Raw genomic sequence first — 22,046 nt, 5'->3', positions numbered from 1 at the left:
AATGATCGGTGACTACCCAGATAACAGTGCAGCTATGAGACTTGGGTAAGCCCACCACGAAGTCCATCCCGACCATCTCCCAGGACCTGTCTGCCACCGGCAAGGTAACCCAGCAGGCCGTTGCCGAGGAGACCGATTCTTGGCGAAGGAGACACACGCTGAATATAGTCCCCGAGGTCACGGAGCATATGCAGCCCCTAGTACGTCCTTGCCAGAAGCTCAAATGTCCTCTTGGTCCCAAAATGTCCTCCCACCCTGGACGAGTGAGCCCAAGAGAGAACCTCCGGTCGCAAGATACATGGTACAAAAGTCTTGCCCTAAGGCACAGACTCTAGCGAAACCGTAGCCAGAATTCTCAGGCTCTCTGAAGGGACAATAAGCCGATGCTCCTCCTCCTCTGATGACACAAAGGAGTGAGAGAGAGTGTCGGCCCGAGTGTTCTTCTCCCTGGAGAGAAAATGGAGGGTAAAGTGGAACCGGGAGAAGAACAGGGACCATCTGGCCTGGCAAGAGTTTAGCCGCTGGGATGTTTGTAAATACACCCAATTTTTGTGGGTGGTGTATACTTGGAAGTGGTAGCAAACCCCCTTCAGAAGATGTCTTCACTCCGAAAACGCCAACTTCATGGCTAGCAGCTCCCTGTCCCCGATGGAATAATTCCTCTCCGCCGGTGTGAAGGTCTTGGAGAAGAAGAAGAAAGGATGCTTCCGACCTTGAGCATCCTTCTGGAAGAGGACTGCTCCAGCACCGACAGATGAGGTATCCACCTCCATTATAAATGGTTTATCTAGATCGAGGCGATGTAAAGAGGGAGCGCCAGCGAAGTGTGACTTGATAGAGAGGAAGGCCTTGGAGACCTCCTCCAACCACAATTTGGGATTAGCTCCCTTCTTGGTGAGGGCAACCAGGGGAGTTACCAAAGTTGAGAAGTGGGGACTGAACTGGCAATAATAGTTGATGAACCCTATAAAGAGCTGCACCGTTTTGAGAGATTGGGTTTCCTGCCAGTCCATCACAGCCTGTAGCTTGGCAGTATCCCTAGCCAATCCTTGGGCAGAGATGATATAGCCCAGGAAAGGCAAAGACTCCTAAACATATTTCTCCAACTTGGCATAGAGGGAGTTTTCCCATAGGAGGTTGAAGACTTTGCAAACCTCTCTCCGGTGGGAGTCTATATCTGGAGAGTAGATGAGAATATCATCCAGATAGACTACAACCGAGGTGGAGAGCATATCCTGAAAGATATCATTTACAAAGTCTTGGAAAACAGCTGGGGCATTCCAAGCCCGAAGAGCATCACCAAGTGTTAATAGTGCCCATGCCTGGTGTTAAAATCTGTCTTCCATTCGTCCCCCTCACGCATGCGAATCGGGTTGTAAGCACCCCGCAGAGAATGCTTAGTAAATACCCTCCCTCCCCGCAACCTATCGAAGAGCTCAGATATCAGGGGCAGAGGATTTTTATTCTTAACGGTGATGGAATGAAGACCCCTGTAATCTATGCATGGACGTAGTTCTCCGTTCTTATGTACAAAGAAGGACATCGCCCCTGCAGGTGACACTGACTAGCTAATGAATCCTCTTGCCAGATTCTCCTTAATGTACTGAGACATTGCCTCCCTTTTTGGGGAGAGATAAACATAGATTCAACCCCGGGGAGGCTCAGCACCAGGCAAGAGGTCAATAGGACAGTCATAAGAGCGGTGAGGCGGAAGGGTCTCCGCAGCCCTATTGGAAAACACGTCCGCATATGGCCAATAGTGCTTGGGGAGAGAGGAAAGATCTGCGGGTACTTCAGTTGTAGCAACCTGAACGCATTCCCTCAGACATCTACCATCAGATGATTCACTCCATCTCAGAATTCTCCCTCAGGACCATTCTATATGAGGGGAGTGGTAGGGTAGCCATGGTATCCCCAACAGGACCTCATCAATTCCCTCGGGAATGACTAGAAGGGAGATAATCTCCTGATGAGATGGAGATATGGATAAAGTAAATGGGATGGTTAGATGTGTTATCTGTGAGGGCAGTGTTGATCCATTTACCACTCGTACGGTCACAGGTTTTGGCGAGCATCACCAAGGGTTTTGCGTGTCGCTGGGCGAAGGTAGATGACATAAAATTGCCCTCTGCCCAGGAATCCACGCAAAGCTCTACCCTAAGAGTGGATGGGCCTATGGTAATTGTCCCCTTGAAGGACAGTTTGGAGTAAAATGTCACCATGTCTAACATACAGTCATGGCCAAAAGTATTAACACCCCTGCAATTCTGTCAGATAATACTCAGCTTCTCCCTGAAAATGATTGCAATCACAAATTCTTTGCTATTATTATCTTCATTTATTTTGTCTTAAATGAAAAAACACAAAAGAGAATGAAGCAAAAAGCAAAACATTGACCATTTCACACAAAACTCCAAAAATGGGCCAGAAAAAAGTATTGGCACCCTCAGCCTAATACTTGGTTGCACAACCTTTAGCCAAAATAACTGCGACCAACCGCTTCCGGTAACCATCAATGAGTTTCTTACAATGCTCTGCTGGAATTTTTGACCATTCTTCTTTGGCAAACTGCTCCAGGTCCCTGATATTTGAAGGGTGCCTTCTCCAAGCTGCCATTTTTAGATCTCTCCACAGGTGTTCTATGGGATTCAGGTCTGGACTCATTGCTGGCCACCTTAGAAGTCTCCAGTGCTTGCTCTCAAACCATTTTCTAGTGCTTTTTGAAGTGTGTTTTGGGTCATTGTCCTGCTGCAAGACCCATGACCTCTGAGGGAGACCCAGCTTTCTCACACTGGGCCCTACATTATGCTGCAAAATTTGGTGGTAGTCTTCAGACTTCATAATGCCATGCACACGGTCAAGCAGTCCAGTGCCAGAGGCAGCAAAGCAACCCCAAAACATCAGGGAACCTCCGCCATGTTTGACTGTAGGGACCGTGTTCTTTTTTTTGAATGGCTCTTTTTTTATTCTGTAAACTCTATGTTGATGCCTTTGCCCAAAAAGCTCTACTTTTGTCTCATCTGACCAGAGAACATTCTTCCAAAACGTTTTAGGCTTTTTCAGGTAAGTTTTGGCAAACTCCAGCCTGGCTTTTTTTATGTCTCAGGGTAAGAAGTGGGGTCTTCCTGGGTCTCCTACCATACAGTCCCTTTTCATTCAGACACCGACGGATAGTACGGGTTGACACTGTTGTGCCCTCGGACTGCAGGGCAGCTTGAACTTGTTTGGATGTTAGTCGAGGTTCTTTATCCAACATCCGCACAATCTTGCATTGAAATCTCTTGTCAATTTTTTCTTTTCCGTCCACATCTAGGGAGGTTAGCCACAGTGCCATGGGCTTTACACTTCTTGATGACACTGCGCACGGTAGACACAGGAACATTCAGGTCTTTGGAGATGGACTTGTAGCCTTGAGATTGCTCATGCTTCCTCACAATTTGGTTTCTCAAGTCCTCAGACAGTTCTTTGGTCTTCTTTCTTTTCTCCATGCTCAATGTGGTACACACAAGGACACAGGACAGAGGTTGAGTCAACTTTAATCCATGTCAACCGGCTGCAAGTGTGATTTACTTATTGCCAACACCTGTTAGGTGCCACAGGTAAGTTACAGGTGCTGTTAATTACACAAATTAGAGAAGCATCACATGATTTTTCGAACAGTGCCAATACTTTTGTCCATCCCCTTTTTTATGTTTGGTGTGGAATTATATCCAATTTGGCTTTAAGACAATTCTTTTTGTGTTTTTTCATTTAAGACAAATTAAATGAAGATAATAATACCAAATAATTTGTGATTGCAATCATTTTCAGGAAGAAACTGAGTATAATCTGATGGAATTGCAGGGGTGTTAATACTTTTGGCCATGACTGTACCTCCTCCTACAACTACTAGACGCTGACGTTTTCCCGACCAATGGGAACATCTGGAAGCAAGATGTCCTGACAGCCAGCAAACATGACAGACCTTGAGTGCACGAGTGGTCAGGGACTTGGATCCTGCTCGTGACACTTCCATGGCCTCATGTGACTCGGACGCCTGAACCGGAGATTCCAGAGGTTTGGCGAAGGTGGGAGCCAGCTGAAAGCTCTGCCTACACTAGGCTCGCTCCAATTTTCTTTCGTTAAAATGAAGATCTATGCAAGTTGATTCAGCTATTAGCTCCTCCATTGTGGTGGGAATCTCCCTGGTGGCCAAAGCGTCCTTTGCATGGTCAGCCAGCCCCCTCCAAAATACAGGGATGAGGGCTTTATCTGGCCACTCCAGCTCAGATGCTAAAGTCCGGAAGTGGTCGGCAAAATGGCTGACCATGGAAGAGCCCTGAGTCAATGCCAACAGTTGGAGCACCGTATCATGGGTGACTTGAGGTCCTAAAAAGACCTGTTTCAGAGTGCTTAGAAACAGCGGAGCACTCTGCACCACATGATCATCGCGCTCCCACAGCGGTGTAGCCCACTCCAACGCCCTGTCCGACAGGAGGGATATAATGAAGCCCACCTTTGCCCGCTCTGTGGGAAAACGTGCAGCCAAGAGCTCGAGGTGTATAGCATACTGGCTCACGAATCCCCTACATGACTTTCTATCACCAGAGTATTTATCTGGCAGTGGGAGGCAGGATAAGGTCGGAACAAGGGTGGCAGTGGACAAACTTGCTACAGGCATGCTAGCAGTCTGCACAGCTACTGCGGTAACATCCACAGCTGAGGTTGTACGCTTGAGAGCCGCCAACCTGCCCTCCAGCTGCTGGATGTACAGCTGCAGTAGCTGTTCATCCGTCATTATTAGCCAGACCCTGGTGCTAGTATAATGTTAGGACTGGCGGAACTCACCAAATAATAATATTAGAGAATATGAGGTGCGTTTGCAGTCCGGGGTCCACCGTGCAGAGATGACAAGTGCTGCTGAGCAATGGCAGATGAACGCTTGTTCACACGTGGGTTAGAACTCTGTTGCTTCACAGAGTTGCTATAAATATGCTGCACCCTGTTAGCAGTCACAGGGTGCAGCTGAAAGACAATAGTGGGATCCCTATGAATCACCCCCACTAAACTGGTGATTGAACTCGCTCTGAGCCTTGGTGGCTTTTGAGCCCGCGCTGTAGAACGCCCTGAGTTAGATGCTGAGTCCAAGTGAGAATTCCCACCCTACACTGACTGGCTGACAGGAAAGCGCACTAATTGTGCATGGTGCCGTACAGGCGGTAACTGCGAATAGACGCTTTAATGTGTGCTAAGTGTGCAGATAGCACTGTCGGGTGGTAGGTAGGCTCTACCATTCATGAGCAGTCACCAACACAAGGAATGGGAATGATTAAGGAGCGTTCATCCATCGACAGACATTCATCTACACACACACGTTATCAAGTTTACACTAGCACATCGCTGGGCGGCCATGCAAACCTTTTATAGCTGTAGCTCTCACCGACCTTCCTAGTGGTCCAATAGGAGCTGCTACAGGACCTGAGCATTTAACCCCTGGCCTCCAATGAATGGTCATCCTGTGGACATGCTCAGTATGGGAAAAGCAAGACTTAGTCCCTGAAACACCTGCTCGCTGCTGATCAGTGCTCGCTACAAAGGCAGAGCCTGGAAAGGCAATAGTAACCAAGTGCACAGTATCAGCTTGAGCCAGATGCTGGGACTGACGTCGCCGGTGAGCAGGCTCCACTGCGGCTGGAGGAGAATGGGAGATAGCAGCAGACATGGTTTGAGATTCCCCCTGTGCAGCAGTGGGAACTTGACTCCTAACACAGTATAAGGATCCTCAAAAGGAGAGTAGCGTATTGAATATTCACTTTGGAGCCGAAAGGACTCAATTTTGGATGTTTCCTTAATTCATGATAAGTTTTAATAATGTAATGTAAATAATAATTTTTTTCTCTCTCGAATAATATTTTTCTTCTCTCTCCAACAGAATAGCTAATTTCTCACTTCTGTGACCTACCGGGCATGCCTGTTTATATATGGTAGAGTATATACTTTACACTAATTTGAATACTACTCCATAATCCTCCATTAAGTAATAATATGTTTTAATCTCATCCACATAACTGCTTTCCCAAAAATTATTTAATAGTATGAGTTATTTGGACAGCAATGTTAATATTATAGAAATCTTAGGGAATTGGAAGTAAATGGAGCGGTTTATCCCACCAAAGATATCTTCTATGCCCCATTACACCTGGAATATGCCATTCTTCCTTGTATTACAAGTAAATAAACGCAGATATCCACTGAGCATGCACGTCCGGGACACACACGAACACATGACCGCAATGACACGGCTCCAACACGTGACACTGCTCCAACACGTGACGTATAGCTTGCCGTGACTTAACCCGGAATCACCTACCGTGCACAGCGTTCATCCACAGCGGCGGTGAATGCACACCGCAGACACGCAAACCACAAAACACAGGTAAAAAACAAGGAAGAGAAGGCTCCCGCCGCACTCTTCAATATGAACATTATTTTTGACAGTGGATAACCTGCCTTATATATCTAGCTTACTTCTATAGCAACGTTGGTCGGAAGCAACGGACGCGCTGTCTTCATATATACCACTCCAAAAAATCCAGGTAAGATGTGGGTGAAATATGGAGGCTTAAGTATCCACTCCATAGATATGATATGCCTTCCTTTATGACCACTGCATTGTGGGATTATGTCATACAGCAGTAGAGACATATGTACAGTTCAGAGCAAAAGTTTGGACACACCTTCTCATTTAAAGATTTTTCTGTATTTTCATGACTATGAAAATTGTAAATTCACACTGACGGCATCAACATTATGAATTAACACATGTGGAATTATAAACTTAACAAAAAAGTGTGAAACAACTGAAAATATGTCTTATATTCTAGGCTCTTCAAAGTAGCCACCTTTTGCTTTGATGACTGCTTTGCACATTCTTGGCATTCTCTTGATGAGCTTCAGGAGGTTGTCTTGAACGCGTTCCCAGAGATGCTCAGCACTTGTTGGCCCTTTTGCCTTCACTCTGCGGTCCAGCTCACCCCAAACAATCTCGATTGGGTTCTAGTCTGGTGACTGTGGAGGCCAGGTCATCTGACATAGCACCCCATCACTCTCCTTCTTGGTCAAATAGCCCTTACACAGCCTGGACATGTGTTTTGGGTCATTGTCCTGTTGAAAAATAAATGATGGTCAAACTAAACGCAAACCGAATGGAAAAGCATGCCGTTGCAAGATGCTGTGGTAGCCATGCTGGTTCAGTATGCCTTCAATTTTGAATAAATCCCCAACAGTGTCACCAGCAAAGCACCCCCACACCATCTCCATGCTTCACGGTGGGAACCAGGCATGTAGAGTCCATCCGTTCACCTTTTCTGCATCTCACAAAGACCCGTGTCTTTCAACCAAAGATGTCAGATTTAGACTCATCAGACCAAAGGACAGATTTCGACTGGTCTAATGTCCATTCCATGCGTTCTTTAGCCCAAACAAGTCTCTTCTGCTTGTTGCCTGTCCTTAGCAGTGGTTTCCTAGCAGCTATTTTACCATGAAGGCGCGCTGCACAAAGTCTCCACTTAACAGTTGTTGTAGAGATGTGTCTGCTGCTAGAACTCTGTGTGGCACTGACCTGGTCTCTAATCTGAGCTGCTGTTAACCTGCCATTTCTGAGGCTGGTGACTCGGATAAACTTATCCTCAGAAGCAGAGGTGACTCTTGGTCTTCCTTTCTTGGGGCGGTCTTCATGTGAGCCAGTTTCTTTTGTAGTGCTTGATGGTTTTTGCCACTGCACTTGGGGACACTTTCAAAGTTTTAACAATTTTTGGGACTGACTAACCTTCATTTCTTAAAGTAATGATGGCCACTCGTTTTTCTTTACTTAGCTGATTTTTTTCTTGCAATAATACAAATTCTAACAGTCTATTCACTATGACTATCACCTGTGTATCCACCAGACTACTGCTCAACACAACTGATGGTCCCAACCCCATTTATAAGGCAAGAAATTCCACTTATTAAACCTGAGAGGGCACACCTGTGAAGTGAAAACCATTTCCGATGACTACCTCTTGAAGCTCATTAAAGAGAATGCCAAGAGCAAGGTGGCTACTTTGAAGATCCCAGAATATAAGACATATTTTCAGTTATTTCACACTTTTTTGTTAAGTATATAATTCCACATGTGTTAATTCATAGCTTTGATGCCGTCAGTGTGAATGTACAATTTTCATACTCATAAAAATACAGAAAAATCTTTAAATGAGACAGTGTCCAAACATTTGGTCTGTACTGTATATAATCATAGGTAACCTTGTGGCTTCTGAATTACTCTTACATTGACACAAAAGTACCTTTATGAGATCGCTTATTGTTTCACTGAGGGAATTTATCTAATGCACATATAATCTTTTATTTCTCAGGCATTTAATCCATAGTCACCCTAGAAGCGTTTCTAGTGTATCTTCATTCTTTGAACCAGGTGCCCAAGGACCTCCTTTCTTAGCAGTACCACTATGGAAGCACACATATCCTTTTATAGTTGTGGAGACCTGTTTCCTCACGTTTTTCACGCTTTTTATCACTGTTCCTTTTTTCCCTTAAATGTTACAATATACATATGAATATCTCCTGTAAACTCTGGTGTCTCACACAGCATGATGCTCTCGCTGAGATATGTTTTCCGTGGCCATTGTCATACTCTAATTGCTTACTCTTTTGACATAAAATAATCATGTGCTGCCTAAACCTTCTTAGCATTAGCATTATACAACATATAATATTATTTTATGGTTTTTTTTTTCACTTTATGTGTGTACTAGTACCAAATTAAAGATTATTCTGATGAAGGTCCAATGGCGGACTGAAAACGTTCAATAGCAACATTTTTGTCTGGATGCAAAAAAATTTGAACTGTTTTTTCACAAATTGGGTGCCAAGTTTATGCCCAATCTGAGAAGTGTCAACTCAACATTTAGATATGGAGGCACAACCATCGTGGTCTCACACAGATTCCCCAAAAGGAAGAAACTGCCCCATTTGAATTCTCACATTCAGAAATGTTCTTATTTGCTCTCATCTCTCCTCTAAAGTGATAAAAGAATAACTCACCGGCTGAAAAAGGTATGAACGCTTCTTTCCTCACAAAATTTCCACTGGAATCCAAAAAGTGTTCTGGGTAGAACTCGTCGGCTCTTACAAAGTGATTCTTATCATAAAGTATGGAGGTCAGCAGTGGGATCACCTGGATTCCCTGAAAGGTTCAACATTTATATAAGTCATATTTAATTAGGAACCTCCCTCATTAGGCTTTATTCATCTGCGAGCAGCATAATGTAGGCAGAGACCTTAAATCCAAATATCCACTTAGTTTACTGGGTTCAGAGGTTCTGACATAATCAGAGATAAGTGTGAAGCAAAGCTGAGAAAGCTGCCCTCACCCCCACCACAGCTAACCCCACCTCCACCATGCTCAGTATTTACATTGCCTACTGTATGTGATCTTATCACAGGAAGGGGCGGAGTCAGGCCAGTGCTCACACTACCAGCTAATCACAGCAATGATAATGTCCCGGTGATAAAACCTTCCCTGTGAGTAAACAACAGCACACTGCCTGATAAGTGACACATCACTGAAAACTGTTTTTACCAGATTACCTGGCAAAAACCTGCTGAGAGATTCCCTTTAAGGCTGGTACTGCATAGTAAAAAAAAAAAATAAATGAAAATAAATGTTTTGTTTTTTTCATTAACCCCTTTACCCCCAAGGGTGGTTTGCACGTCAATGACCAGGCCAATTTTTACAATTCTGACCACTGTCCCTTTATGAGGTTATAACTCCGAAACGCTTCAATGGATCCTGGTGATTCTGACATTGTTTTCTCGTGACATATTGTACTTCATGATAGTGGTAAAATATCTTTGATAGTACCTGCGTTTATTTGTGAAAAAAATGGAAATTTGGCGAAAATTTTGAAAATTTCGCAATTTTTAAACTTTGAATTTTTATGCAATTAAATCACAGAGATATGTCACACAAAATACTTAATAAGTAACATTTCCCACATGTCTCCTTTACATCAGCATAATTTTGGAACCAAATTTTTTTTTGTTAGGGAGTTATAAGGGTTAAAAGTTGACCAGCAATTTCTCATTTTTACAACACCATTTTTTTTAGGGACCACGTCTCATTTGAAGTCATTTTGAGGGGTCTAAATGATAGAAAATGCCCAAGTGTGACACCATTCTAAAAACTACACCCCTCAAGGTGCTCAAAACCACATTCAAGAAGTTTATTAACCCTTCAGGTGTTTAATATGAATTTTTGGAATGTTTAAATAAAAATGAACATTTAACTTTTTTACACAAAAAATTTACTTCAGCTCCAATTTGTTTTATTTTACCAAGGGTAACAGGAGAAAATGGACCCCAAAAGTTGTTGTCCAATTTGTCCTGAGTACGCTGATACCCCATATGTGGCAGTAAACCACTGTTTGGGCGCATGGGAGAGCTCGGAAGGGAAGGAGCGCCGTTTGACTTTTCAATGCAAAATTGACAGGAATTGAGATGGGACGCCATGTTGCGTTTGGAGAGCCACTGATGTGCCTAAACATTGAAACCCCCCACAAGTGACACCATTTTGGAAAGTAGACCCCCTAAGGAACTTATCTGGATGTGTGGTGAGCACTTTGACCCACCAAGTGCTTCACAGAAGTTTATAATGCAGAACCGTAAAAATAAAAAATCATATTTTTTCACAAAAATTATATTTTTGCCCCCAATTTTTTATTTTTCCAAGGGTAAGAGAAGAAATTGGACCTCAAAAGTTGTTGTCCAATTTGTCCTGAGTACGCTGATACCCCATATGTGGCAGTAAACCACTGTTTGGGCGCATGGGAGAGCTCGGAAGGGAAGGAGCGCCGTTTGACTTTTCAATGCAAAATTGACAGGAATTGAGATGGGATGTCATGTTGCGTTTGGAGAGCCACTGATGTGCCTAAACATTGAAACCCCCCACAAGTGACACCATTTTGGAAAGTAGACCCCCTAAGGAACTTATCTGGATGTGTGGTGAGCACTTTGAACCACCAAGGGCTTCACAGAAGTTTATAATGCAAAGCCATAATAATAAAACAACATTTTTTCCCACAAAAATTATTTTTTAGCCCCCAGTTTTGTATTTTCCCTAGGGTAACAGGAGAAATTGGACCCCAAAAGTTGTTGTCCAATTTGTCCTGAGTACGCTGATACCCCATATGTGAGGGGGAACCACCGTTTGGGCACATGGGAGTGCTCGGAAGGGAAGGAGCGCCATTTGGAATGCAGACTTAGATGGAATGGTCTGCAGGCGTCACATTGCGTTTGCAGAGCCCCTAATGTACCTAAACAGTAGAAACCCCCCACAAGTGACACCATTTTGGAAAGTAGACCCCCTAAGGAACTCATGTTGATGTGTTGTGAGAGCTTTGAACCCCCAAGTATTTCACTACAGTTTATAACACAGAGCCGTGCAAATAAAAAATATTTTTTTTTCCACAAAAATTATATTTTAGCCCCCAGTTTTGTATTTTTCCAAGGTTAGCAGGAGAAATTGGACCCTAAATGTTGTTGTCCAATTTGTCCTGAGTACGCTGATACCTGATATGTGGGGGGGGGGAACCACCGTTTGGGCGCATGGGAGGGCTCGGAAGGGAAGGAGCATCATTTGGAATGCAGACTTAGATGGATTGGTCTGCAGGCGTCACATTGCGTTTGCAGAGCCCCTAATGTACCTAAACAGTAGAAACCCCCCACAAGTGACCCCATATTGGAAACTAGACCCCTCAATGAACTTATGTAGATGTGTTGTGAGAACTTTGAACCCCCAAGTGTTTCACTACAGTTTATAACGCAGAGCCGTGAAAATAAAAAATCTTTTTGTTTTCCCACAAAAATTATTTTTAGCCCCCAGTTTTGTATTTTCCCAAGGGTAACAGGAGAAATTGGTCCACAAAAGTTGTTGTCCAATTTGTCCTGAGTACGCTGATACCCCATATGTGAGGGTAAACCCCTGTTTTGGCACACGGGAGAGCTCGGAAGGGAAGGAGCACTGTTTTACTTTTTCAACGCAGAATTGGCTGGAATTGAGATCGGACGCCATGTCGTGTTTGGAGAGCCCCTGATGTGCCGAAACAGTGGAAACCCCCCAATTATAACTGAAACCCTAATCTAAACACACCCCTAACCCTAATTCCAACGGTAACCCTAACCACACCTCTAACCCTGACACACCCCTAACCCTAATCCCAACCCTATTCCCAACTGTAAATGTAATCTAAACCCTAACCCTAACTTTAGCCCCAACCCTAACTGTAGCCCCAACCCTAACCCTAGCCCTAACCCTAACCCTAGCCCTAACCCTAGCCCTAACCCTAGCCCTAACCCTAACCCTAGCCCTAACCCTAACTCTAGCCCTAACCCTAGCCCTAACCCTAGCCCTAACCCTAGCCCTAGCCCTAATCCTAGCCCTAACCCTAGCCCTAGCCCTAACCCTAGCCCTAACCCTAGCCCTAACCCTAGCCCTAACCCTAGCCCTAACCCTAGCCCTAACCCTAGCCCTAACCCTAGCCCTAATGGGAAAATGGAAATAAATACATTTTTTTTTATTTTTCCCTAACTAAGGGGGTGATGAAGGGGGGTTTGATTTACTTTTATAGCGAGTTTTTTAGCGGATTTTTATGATTGGCAGCCGTCACACACTGAAAGACGCTTTTTATTGCAAAAAATATTTTTTGCAATACCACATTTTGATAGCTATAATTTTTCCATATTTTGGTCCACAGAGTCATGTGAGGTCTTGTTTTTTGCGGGACAAGTTGACGTTTTTACTGAAAACATTTTCGGGCACGTGACATTTTTTGATCGCTTTTTATTCCGATTTTTGTGAGGAAGAATGACCAAAAACCAGCTATTCATGAATTTCTATTGGGGGAGGCGTTTATACCGTTCCGCGTTTGGTAAAATTGATAAATCAGTTTTATTCTTCGGGTCAGTACGATTACAGCGATACCTCATTTATATCATTTTTTTATGGTTTGGCGCTTTTATACGATAAAAACTATTTTACAGAAAAAATAATTATTTTTGCATCGCTTTATTCTCAGGACTATAACTTTTTTATTTTTTTGCTGATGATGCTGTATGGCGGCTCGTTTTTTGCGGGACAATATGACGCTTTCAGTGGTACCATGGTTATTTATATCTGTCTTTTTGATCGCGTGTTATTCCACTTTTTGTTCGGCGGTGTGATAATAAAGCGTTGTTATTTGCCTCATTGTTTTTTTTTTTTCTTACGGTGTTTACTGAAGGGGTTAACTAGTGGGACAGTTTTATAGGTCGGGTCGTTACGGACGCGGCGATACTAAATATGTGTACTTTTATTGGGTTTTTTTTTATTTAGATGAAGAAATGTATTTATGGGAATAATATATATATATTTTTTTTCATTATATTGGAATATTTTTTTTTATTTTTTTTTTACACATTTGGAAATTTTTTTTTTACTTTTTTACTTTCTCCCAGGGGGGGACATCACAGATCAGTGATCTGACAGTTTGCACAGCACTCTGTCAGATCACCGATCTGAGAGCAGTGCAGGCTGCTTCACAGTGCCTGCTCTGAGCAGGCTTCTGTGAAGCCACCTCCCTCCCTGCAGGACCCGGATCCGCGGCCATCTTGGATCCGGGGCTGGAGGAAGCAGGGAGGGAGGTGAGACCCTCGCAGCAACGCGATCACATCACTTTGCTGCGGGGGGCTCAGGGAAGCCCGCAGGGAGCCCCCTCCCTGCGCGGTGCTTCCCTGCACCGCCGGCACATCGCGATCATGTTTGATCGCGGTGTGCCAGGGGTTAATGTGCCGGGGGCGGTCCGTGACCGCTCCTGGCACATAGTGCCGGATGTCAGCTGCGATAAGCAGCTGACACCCGGCCGCGATCGGCCGCGCTCCCCCCGTGAGCGCGGCCGATCGGCTATGACGTACTATCCCGTCCAGGGTCAGATAAGCCCAGGGCACCTCGACGGGATAGTACGTCTAAGGTCACAGAGGGGTTAAATAAAGTATTTTCATGTTCTCAAACAGTAAGCAATAAAAAAAAACATATATGCAACTGATGCAACCAAAATGGACTGCAAAGTGCAATCTAAACCACACAGCACTTGGCCTAAGAATAACATAATAAAGGGAAAAAATGGGGGTCAGTTTGTATTGAAATAATGAAATGCCAATAGAACTTATTTCCCCCCATATGTCAACGTCAAAAGAAAAATGAAAAAGTTATGGGCCTTATCTCAAATGAGAAATATTTATTATGAAAAAGTAATAAAACAAAACCTCTACATATTTGGCATTACCATTACAGAATAGTTAACCCCTTAACGTCCATGGAGGGACACAGTTCATCCATGGAGGCCTCACCCGGTTTGGTGTGGGCTCCGGCGATGAGCCTGCACCTTTTCCAGGACATGACAGCTGATCTGATCGTCTGACATGTGCCCGGAACAGCTGTGGGTGAAATTGCGATTCTCCTGCGGCTGTTAACATGTTAAATGCTGCTGTCCAACTCTGACAGTAGCATTTACCATGAACGCGCAGGGAGCGTGTCCTTTCCTCCTCACATCAGCGTCCGTGTCACATAACAGCATGTCACCGACAGGTTGTCATGACAACCCGGGGTCAGGAGAAGACCCCTGCGGGTGTCATTGTTGGATCGCTATGAGCACCACCTAGTGGTCGGCGCTAGTAGCAAGTGAGCATTTCTGCTACATAGAGCCGGTCTTCAGCCCTGCTCTATATAGAAGAGGCGATCGGACAACTGCAGCTTCTAGTCTCCCATGGAGACCTTTGAAGCATGGAAAAAGTAAAAAAAAAATTTTATAAAAATATTTAAAAAAAAATCTAAAAGTTCAAATCACCCTCCTTTCGCCCTATTCAAAATAAAACAATAAAAAAAAAATCTAATATACACAAGTTTGGTATCACCTGATCTAACAATATAAAAAAAATAATTACCGTATATACTCGAGTATAAGCCGAGATTTTCAGCCCAAATTTTTGGGCTGAAAGTGCCCCTCTCGGCTTATACTCGAGTCACGGTCGGCGGTGGGGTCGGCGGGTGAGGGGGAGAGAGGTCTGAGGCATACTTACCTGCTTTCGGGGCTCCTGCCGCTGTCCCTGCAGTCCCACGGTCTTCGGGTGCCGCAGCTCTTCCCCTGTTCAGCGGTCACCGTTACCGCTCATTAAAGTAATGAATATGGACTCCACTCCCATAAGGGTGGAGCCGCATATTCATTTCTCTAATGAGCGGTAACTGGGTCCGCTGATAGAGGAAGAGGCTGCGGCACCCGGAGACCAGCTGTCCGGGGGAAGGAGCCAGGGATGCCGGGAGCAGGTAAGTATTACATATTGACCTGTCCGCATTTCATCCGCCGGGTGCCGCTCAGTCTTCCTGTCCTCTGGCTCTGACTGTTCAGGTCAGAGGGCGCGATGACGTACTAGTGTGCGCGCCGCCCTCTGCCTGATCAGTCAGTGTGGAGAGACAGGATGCTGAGGAGCTGCAAGCAAGAGAGGTGAGTATGTCATTCTTTTTTTTATTGCAGCAGCATTCTATATGCCACAGCTTTCTGTGGCACATCTATGGGGCAATAATGAACGGTGTAGAGCAATCTATATGGCACAGCTTTCTATTGCACATCTATGGGGCAATAATGAACGGTGCAGAGCAATCTATATGGCACAGCTTTCTATGGCACATCTATGGGGCAATAATGAACGGTGCAGAGCATTCTATATGGGGCACAGCTTTCTATGGCACATCTATGGGGCAATAATGAATGGTGCAGAGCATTATATATATATAATTTTACTTTTATTGGTATCTATTTTTATTTATACTCGAGTCAATAAGTTTTCCCAGTTTTTTGTGGCAAAATTAGGGGGGACGGCTTATACTCGGGTCGACTTATACTCAAGTATATACGGTAATCATATTGGCATCACAGACTTGGCCCTATCCTGGATCTCATCATACCTAACAGACCGGACATTCAGCGTCTCCCACTCACACACCACCTCCTCACCTCGCGCCCTATCTGTCAGAGTCCCACAAGGTTCAGTTCTAGGGCACCTGCTCTTCTCCATTTACACTTTTGGCCTGGGACAGCTCATTGAATCTCACAGTTTTCAGTATCACCTCTATGCTGATGACACACAGATCTACATCTCTGGACCAGATATCACCTCCCTACTAACCAGAATCCTTCAATGTCTGTCCACTATTTCATCCTTCTTCTCTGCTAGATTTCTGACACTTAACATGGACAAAACAGAATTCATCATCTTTCGACAATCTCACGCGACCCCCCAACAAACCTATCCATTACAGTAAATGGCTGCCCACTCTCCCCAGTCCCACAAGCTCACTGCCTCGGGGTAATCCTTGACGCTGATCTTTCCTTCAAACCACATATCCAAGCCCTTTCCACTTCCTGCCGACTTCAACTCAAAAATATTTCACAAATCTGTACATTCCTCAACCAAGAATCTGCAAAAACCCTAGTCCATGCCCTCATCATCTCTTGCCTTGACTACTGCAACCTCCTGCTCTGTGGCCTCCCCTCTCTCACCCCTCCAATCTATTCTAAACTCTGCTGCCCGACTAATCCACCTGTCTCCCCGCTATTCCCTGGCCTCTCCCCTCTGTCAATCCCTTCACTGGCTCCCCATTGGCCAGATACTCCACTACAAAACCCTAACCATGACATACAAAGCCATCCACAACCTGCCTCCTCCATACATCTGTGACCTCGTCTCCCGATACTTACCTGCACGCAACCTCCGATCCTCACAAGATCTCCTTCTCTACTCCCCTCTTATCTCCTCTTCCCACAATCGCATACAAGATTTCTCTCACGCATCACCCATACTCTGGAACCCTCTACCACAACACATCAGACTCGCCTACCATCGAAACCTTCAAAAAGAACCTGAAGACCCACCTCTTCCGGCAAGCCTACAACCTGCAGCAATCAACGATCGACCAAACCGCTGCATGACCAGCTCTACCCTCGCCTACTATATCCTCACCCATCCCTTGTAGATTGTGAGCCTTTTTATCCAATACTTATCGCTATATAAAAAATAGGCACATGGTGGTTTCAAAATAAAAAAACAAAACATCATCTTGGACCATTGTCGTTCGTCTGCACCATTGCCCATGCCCCAAATCTCCTCCTTCCATTTCTGTCTGATTGCTTCACAAAATACTCCATCCATACTGGTTAAAACATAACACGACATCGCCGACTGGAAGAGGAAGCAAGGAGACTGGCTGGAGAAACTGCCTGCTAAGTGATTATCTATGCCAAAGTAAAAATAAATTGTGGAGACCACTTAAATTTGGTGTTATAAACAAATACGGTTCAATATTTCTTTTCTTACTTACTTTTGGAAGGAGATATCCTCTGAAGTTTACATCCTGAGTAGTAGCGTGGGACAGATTGGCAGGAAGAATGTTGCCAAATCTTGGAATCTCATGGATGACGGCATCAGTATACGGCATCTCTTTACGATGAATGACCTGGGGCTCATTTGATCCAATAACTTTATCGATCTCACTTTGGACCTTTTCTGTTTCCAACACAAATATATAAAACTATATGTAAAAAAAAGGATATTTGATGAGAACTTTCATCTGTAAAAATGATAAGATTTCAGCCAGATTTCCACTATGGCATTTGATATCATCGTGGTTGTTATGATATTGGAGGTTACATAACTTTAATTTCCCCTCTGTAGTAAAAATTATTTCCATATTCTTCTGTAGAGAAATTTTGAGATTGCAATTTTACCTAAGCCAAAAGTTATTTTTGACCCCTAGGAGGTGTATTGGGAATTTGTGCTCTCTAAGATAAGCATCACTATTACAAAATCTCTTCTTTCTTCTGGTGGGAATCTGTAGTATGGTGGTTAGTAGTCCAAAATAATATACTATCAATTTACATGATGGATGCCTCGGCTGATCCTCATTAATGCTCTGCCTAGCCTCTTCTTCTTAACTATTCACCGAAGCTTTCAATGCCGAGAAGGCCCCTAATGTCATGACGCACACCATGAGGTTGTAACATCAATATGTGCATCTTCTAAAGTTCTGACTTTTCCTAAGGTGGCACATCATGACTACACAATGTGTGTTGGGATGTCAGAGGCTTAATTGGAGCCGGAAGAGGACAGATCCCTGGCATCATGTTACAAAGGAAAAAAAGGTCAGATGTAGATAGACAGCAGCTGTAGTGGAGGGTCACATGAGCAAAGGGCGAATATTACTATTTTTTATGGTATGATTGTTATCATCTGGGGTCTTATGGCGCCCCAAATATTAAGCAATATTTGATTTGCATTGAAAAACTTCAATGTGAATTAAATTTCCTGTCTAAATTCAAGCGAACTGCCAAATTCAAATCAATACTACAAATACAACCCCTGGCTAAAATTGTGGAATCACCGGCCTTGGAGGATGTTCAATCAATTATTTAATTTTGTAGTAAAAAAGCAAATCACAGACATGGCACAAAACTAAAGTCAATACAAATGGCAACTTTCTGGCTTTAAGAAACACTAAAAGAATTCAAGCACTAAAAATGTGGTAATCAGTAATGGTTACTTTTTTTAACCAAGCATAGGGGAAAAATTATGGAATCACTCAATTCTGAGGAAAAAATGATGGAATCACTCTGTAAATTTTCATACCCTAAAATAACACCTGCATCAAATTAGATCTGCTCTTTAGTCTGCATAAAAAGTAGTGATCACACCTTGGAGACCTGTTGCATCAAGTGGACTGACATAAATCATGGCTCCAACACGAGAGATGTCCATTGAAACAAAGGAGAGGATTATCAAACTCTTAAAAGAGGGTAAATCATCACACAATGTTGCAAAAGATGTTGGTTGTTCACAGACAGCTGTTTCTGAAATCTGGACCAAATACAAACAACAAGGGAAGGTTGTTAAAGGCAAACATACTGGTAGACCAAGGAAGACATCAAAGCGTCAAAACCGAAAACTTAAAGCAATATGTCTCCAAAACAGAAAATGCACAACAAAACAAATGAGGAACGAATGGGTGGAAACTGGAGCCAACGTCTGTGACTGAACCGTAAGAAACCGCCTAAAGGAAATGGGATTTCCATACAGAAAAGCTAAACGAAAGCCATCATTAACACCTAAACAGAAAAAAACAAGGTTACAGTGGGCTAAGGAAAAGCAATGGTGGACTGTGGATGACTGGATGAAAGTCATATTCAGTGATGAATCGCAAATCTGCATTGGGCAAGGTGATGATGCTGGACCTTTTGTTTGGTGCCTTCCAATGAGATTTATAAAGATGACTGCCTGAAGAGAACATGCAAATTTCCACAGTCATTGATGATATGGGGCTGCATGTCAGGTAAAGGCACTGGGGAGATGGCTGTCATTACCTCTTCAATAAATGCACAAGTTTATGTTGATATTTTGGACACTTTTCTTATCCCATCAATTGAAAGGTTGTTTGGGGATGATGAAATCATTTTTCAAGATGATAATGCATCCTGCCATAGAGCAAAAACTGTGAAAACATTCCTTGAAAAAAGACACATAAGGTCAATGTCATGGCCTTCAAATAGTCCGGATCTCAATCCAATTGAAAATCTTTGGTGGAAGTTGAAGAAAATGGTTCATGACAAGGCTCCAATCTGCAAAGCTGATCTGGGGACAGCAATCAGAGAAAGTTAGAGCCAGATTGATGAAGAGTCCTGTGTGACCCTCATTAAGTCCAGGCCTCAGAGACTGCAAGCTGTTATAAAAGCCAGAACTGGTGCAACAATATACTAGTAATGTGTTGGAGTGTTTTTTGTTTGTTTTTCATGATTTCATAATTTTTTCCTCAGAATTGAGTGACTCCATAATTTTTCCCCTATGCTTGGTTAAAAAAAGTAACCATTACTGATTACCACATTTTTTGTTCTTGATTTCTTTTCGTGTTTCTTAAAGCCAGAAAGTTAACATTTGAAATGACTTTTGTTTTGTGCCATGTCTGTGATCTGCTTTTTTTTCTTCAAAATTAAACAACTGAATGAACAACCTCCAATGCTGATGATTCCATAATTTTTGCCAGGGGTTGTATACCATTAACAACAGGAGATAAGGAAGTCTCCTCCCTCTTTATTTGTCATAGATTATGCCCAATACATTCTCTCAGAGAAGTCTAAAGACTGTTTCATGACTCTGGTTTCTTATGTCTGATGTTTTTATTATTTATTTAAAAGCCTTCAGCTCCATCTAGGGCCATAGCTACTTGTTGGATGAATGATCTGTAGGAAGTTTGATCTTGTGCAAGCATAGATAGGTCCACTGTTATATTGATAGTATCAAGCCATCGAAATGCTCGACTTCCTCTTCATCTTGTTCCTTATATTTTTACAAGCATGATGTCCTTCTTCAGTAATTACTCTCTTCATGATGTGTCCAAGTAGGCAAGGCATATCTAGCTGGTGTAAAATAAATGTCTGACCTGCTGATCGCAGTTTAAGGTATATGGCTGCCAGAATAATCATCCACAGAAAATAAATACAGATAATGAGAAAAGAATGTTTATCACTGTCTGATTTTAATAGGTAAAAGCAAAATGAAGTAAAAATGATACATTTCCATACAAAAAGTGGGTCCCTTACTTTGTATTTCTGGATACTTCATCATTAGTAGAAGGCCCCACCTCAGGGTGGTTGAGGATGTATCCATGCCAGCTTCAAAGAGATCTGACACCAGGGCTGTTAGGTTTTCATCGGTGAAGTATAATTTAGGATTTGGCTTTTCCTAAGGTAGAAAATGCATCAAAAACATGTTCTTTGAGAAGCCTCTTTGAACTGCTGCTCTAGCAAGAATCCAAACTCAAGCATTAGCTTCAAACACGGAGCATGGAGGAGGGGAGTAGAGAAACTAACAATAGGAGAGTGTTTGTAAATATTGTTTGCACATGGATTTTTGCCAAAGCCGCAGATCAGAGCAGCTTCTAAAGAGCATGAACTTGGTAGTTAAAACAGCACTTTTAGCATTGTATAATAGCATTAGCATTATAACAGTGTGATAAAATGTCTGTGTATGTGACAGTTTTCTGACTATTTCTACAATATATTTAATCATATGTGCTGGACATATCCATATGCTCCCATTCACTAGATAGATAAATAGATAGATAGATAGATAGATAGATAGATCTATATATCCATATATCTATCTATCTAGTTATGATCAAACCTTTTGAAATTCAAATTTGCCATCTTTGCCAAACATTTCCCAAAAATTTGATTTTCAAGCCAATTGAATGGGTGTAAAAAGAGAAAGAGATAGAAAAAAATATAGAAAGAGAGCAAAGAGAAAGAGAGGCAGAGTAAAAAGGAGGGATAGAGGAAAATTTAACAGAAGCTTTTGCTTTGCAAAAGTTAAAAGAAATGTGTGGATACTTGAATACATCAATCAATTACTCTCTGACGCCACGTTTCATATCTCTGTGTCGATATTGATACAACTGATACAACTAAGGGCAAGTGCAGACGACGGTATTATCTCTCATCCTAGAGAGTTTGGCCGATTATGTGAATCACATTCTGATCAGAGTTTTAACACTAGAACTACTGGACTCGTGACCTCGACTAGAACTACTGAATGTAGTCATTCTGACTACTGACTTGTTTTAGCTTATTTCTAGAGATTCGTTTGTGGTTATTTATTAATAATTATATATTTTTTTAATGTATGATTATTGTGAGATCCAACAGTAATGCTTTGGAATGTATAGCAGTACTGGACATATATACAATATATATTCATATAACACAGCATACAATGAGAATCACCAGTAACATATCCCTGCTGTTCTGTTCGCTACCACTATACAAATATAATGTTCGTTCATTTTTGACTGGACCTATAAACGTCTTAATGTTTTAGTGAATTTATACGTTTTTTTCGCAGAATTATACTGCATGTGAACATGGTTGATTATAAAC

The 22,046-nt window shown here is 42.9% G+C and overlaps 1 protein-coding gene across 1 annotated transcript in view; it reads right to left on the bottom strand.

The window, feature by feature from the left end:
• Positions 1-21,330, bottom strand: part of LOC138637934 (cytochrome P450 2K1-like) — a 47,541-nt gene extending 26,211 nt beyond the window's left edge. The window contains exons 1-4 of the mRNA XM_069726853.1: positions 21,295-21,330; positions 20,712-20,853; positions 17,444-17,628; positions 9,079-9,220 (exon numbers count right to left, since the gene is read on the bottom strand). Of these exons, the coding sequence (XP_069582954.1) occupies positions 9,079-9,220; positions 17,444-17,628; positions 20,712-20,853; positions 21,295-21,330 (505 nt within the window). The remainder of the gene's footprint in view (positions 1-9,078; positions 9,221-17,443; positions 17,629-20,711; positions 20,854-21,294) is intronic.
• Positions 21,331-22,046: the final 716 nt, after the last annotated feature.

The sequence above is a fragment of the Ranitomeya imitator genome, chromosome 5 (genome assembly GCF_032444005.1).
Source record: "Ranitomeya imitator isolate aRanImi1 chromosome 5, aRanImi1.pri, whole genome shotgun sequence".
NCBI lineage: Eukaryota > Metazoa > Chordata > Amphibia > Anura > Dendrobatidae > Ranitomeya > Ranitomeya imitator.
The sequence above is the reverse complement of the archived record's forward strand: the minus strand, read 5'-3'. Positions and strand labels throughout refer to the sequence as shown.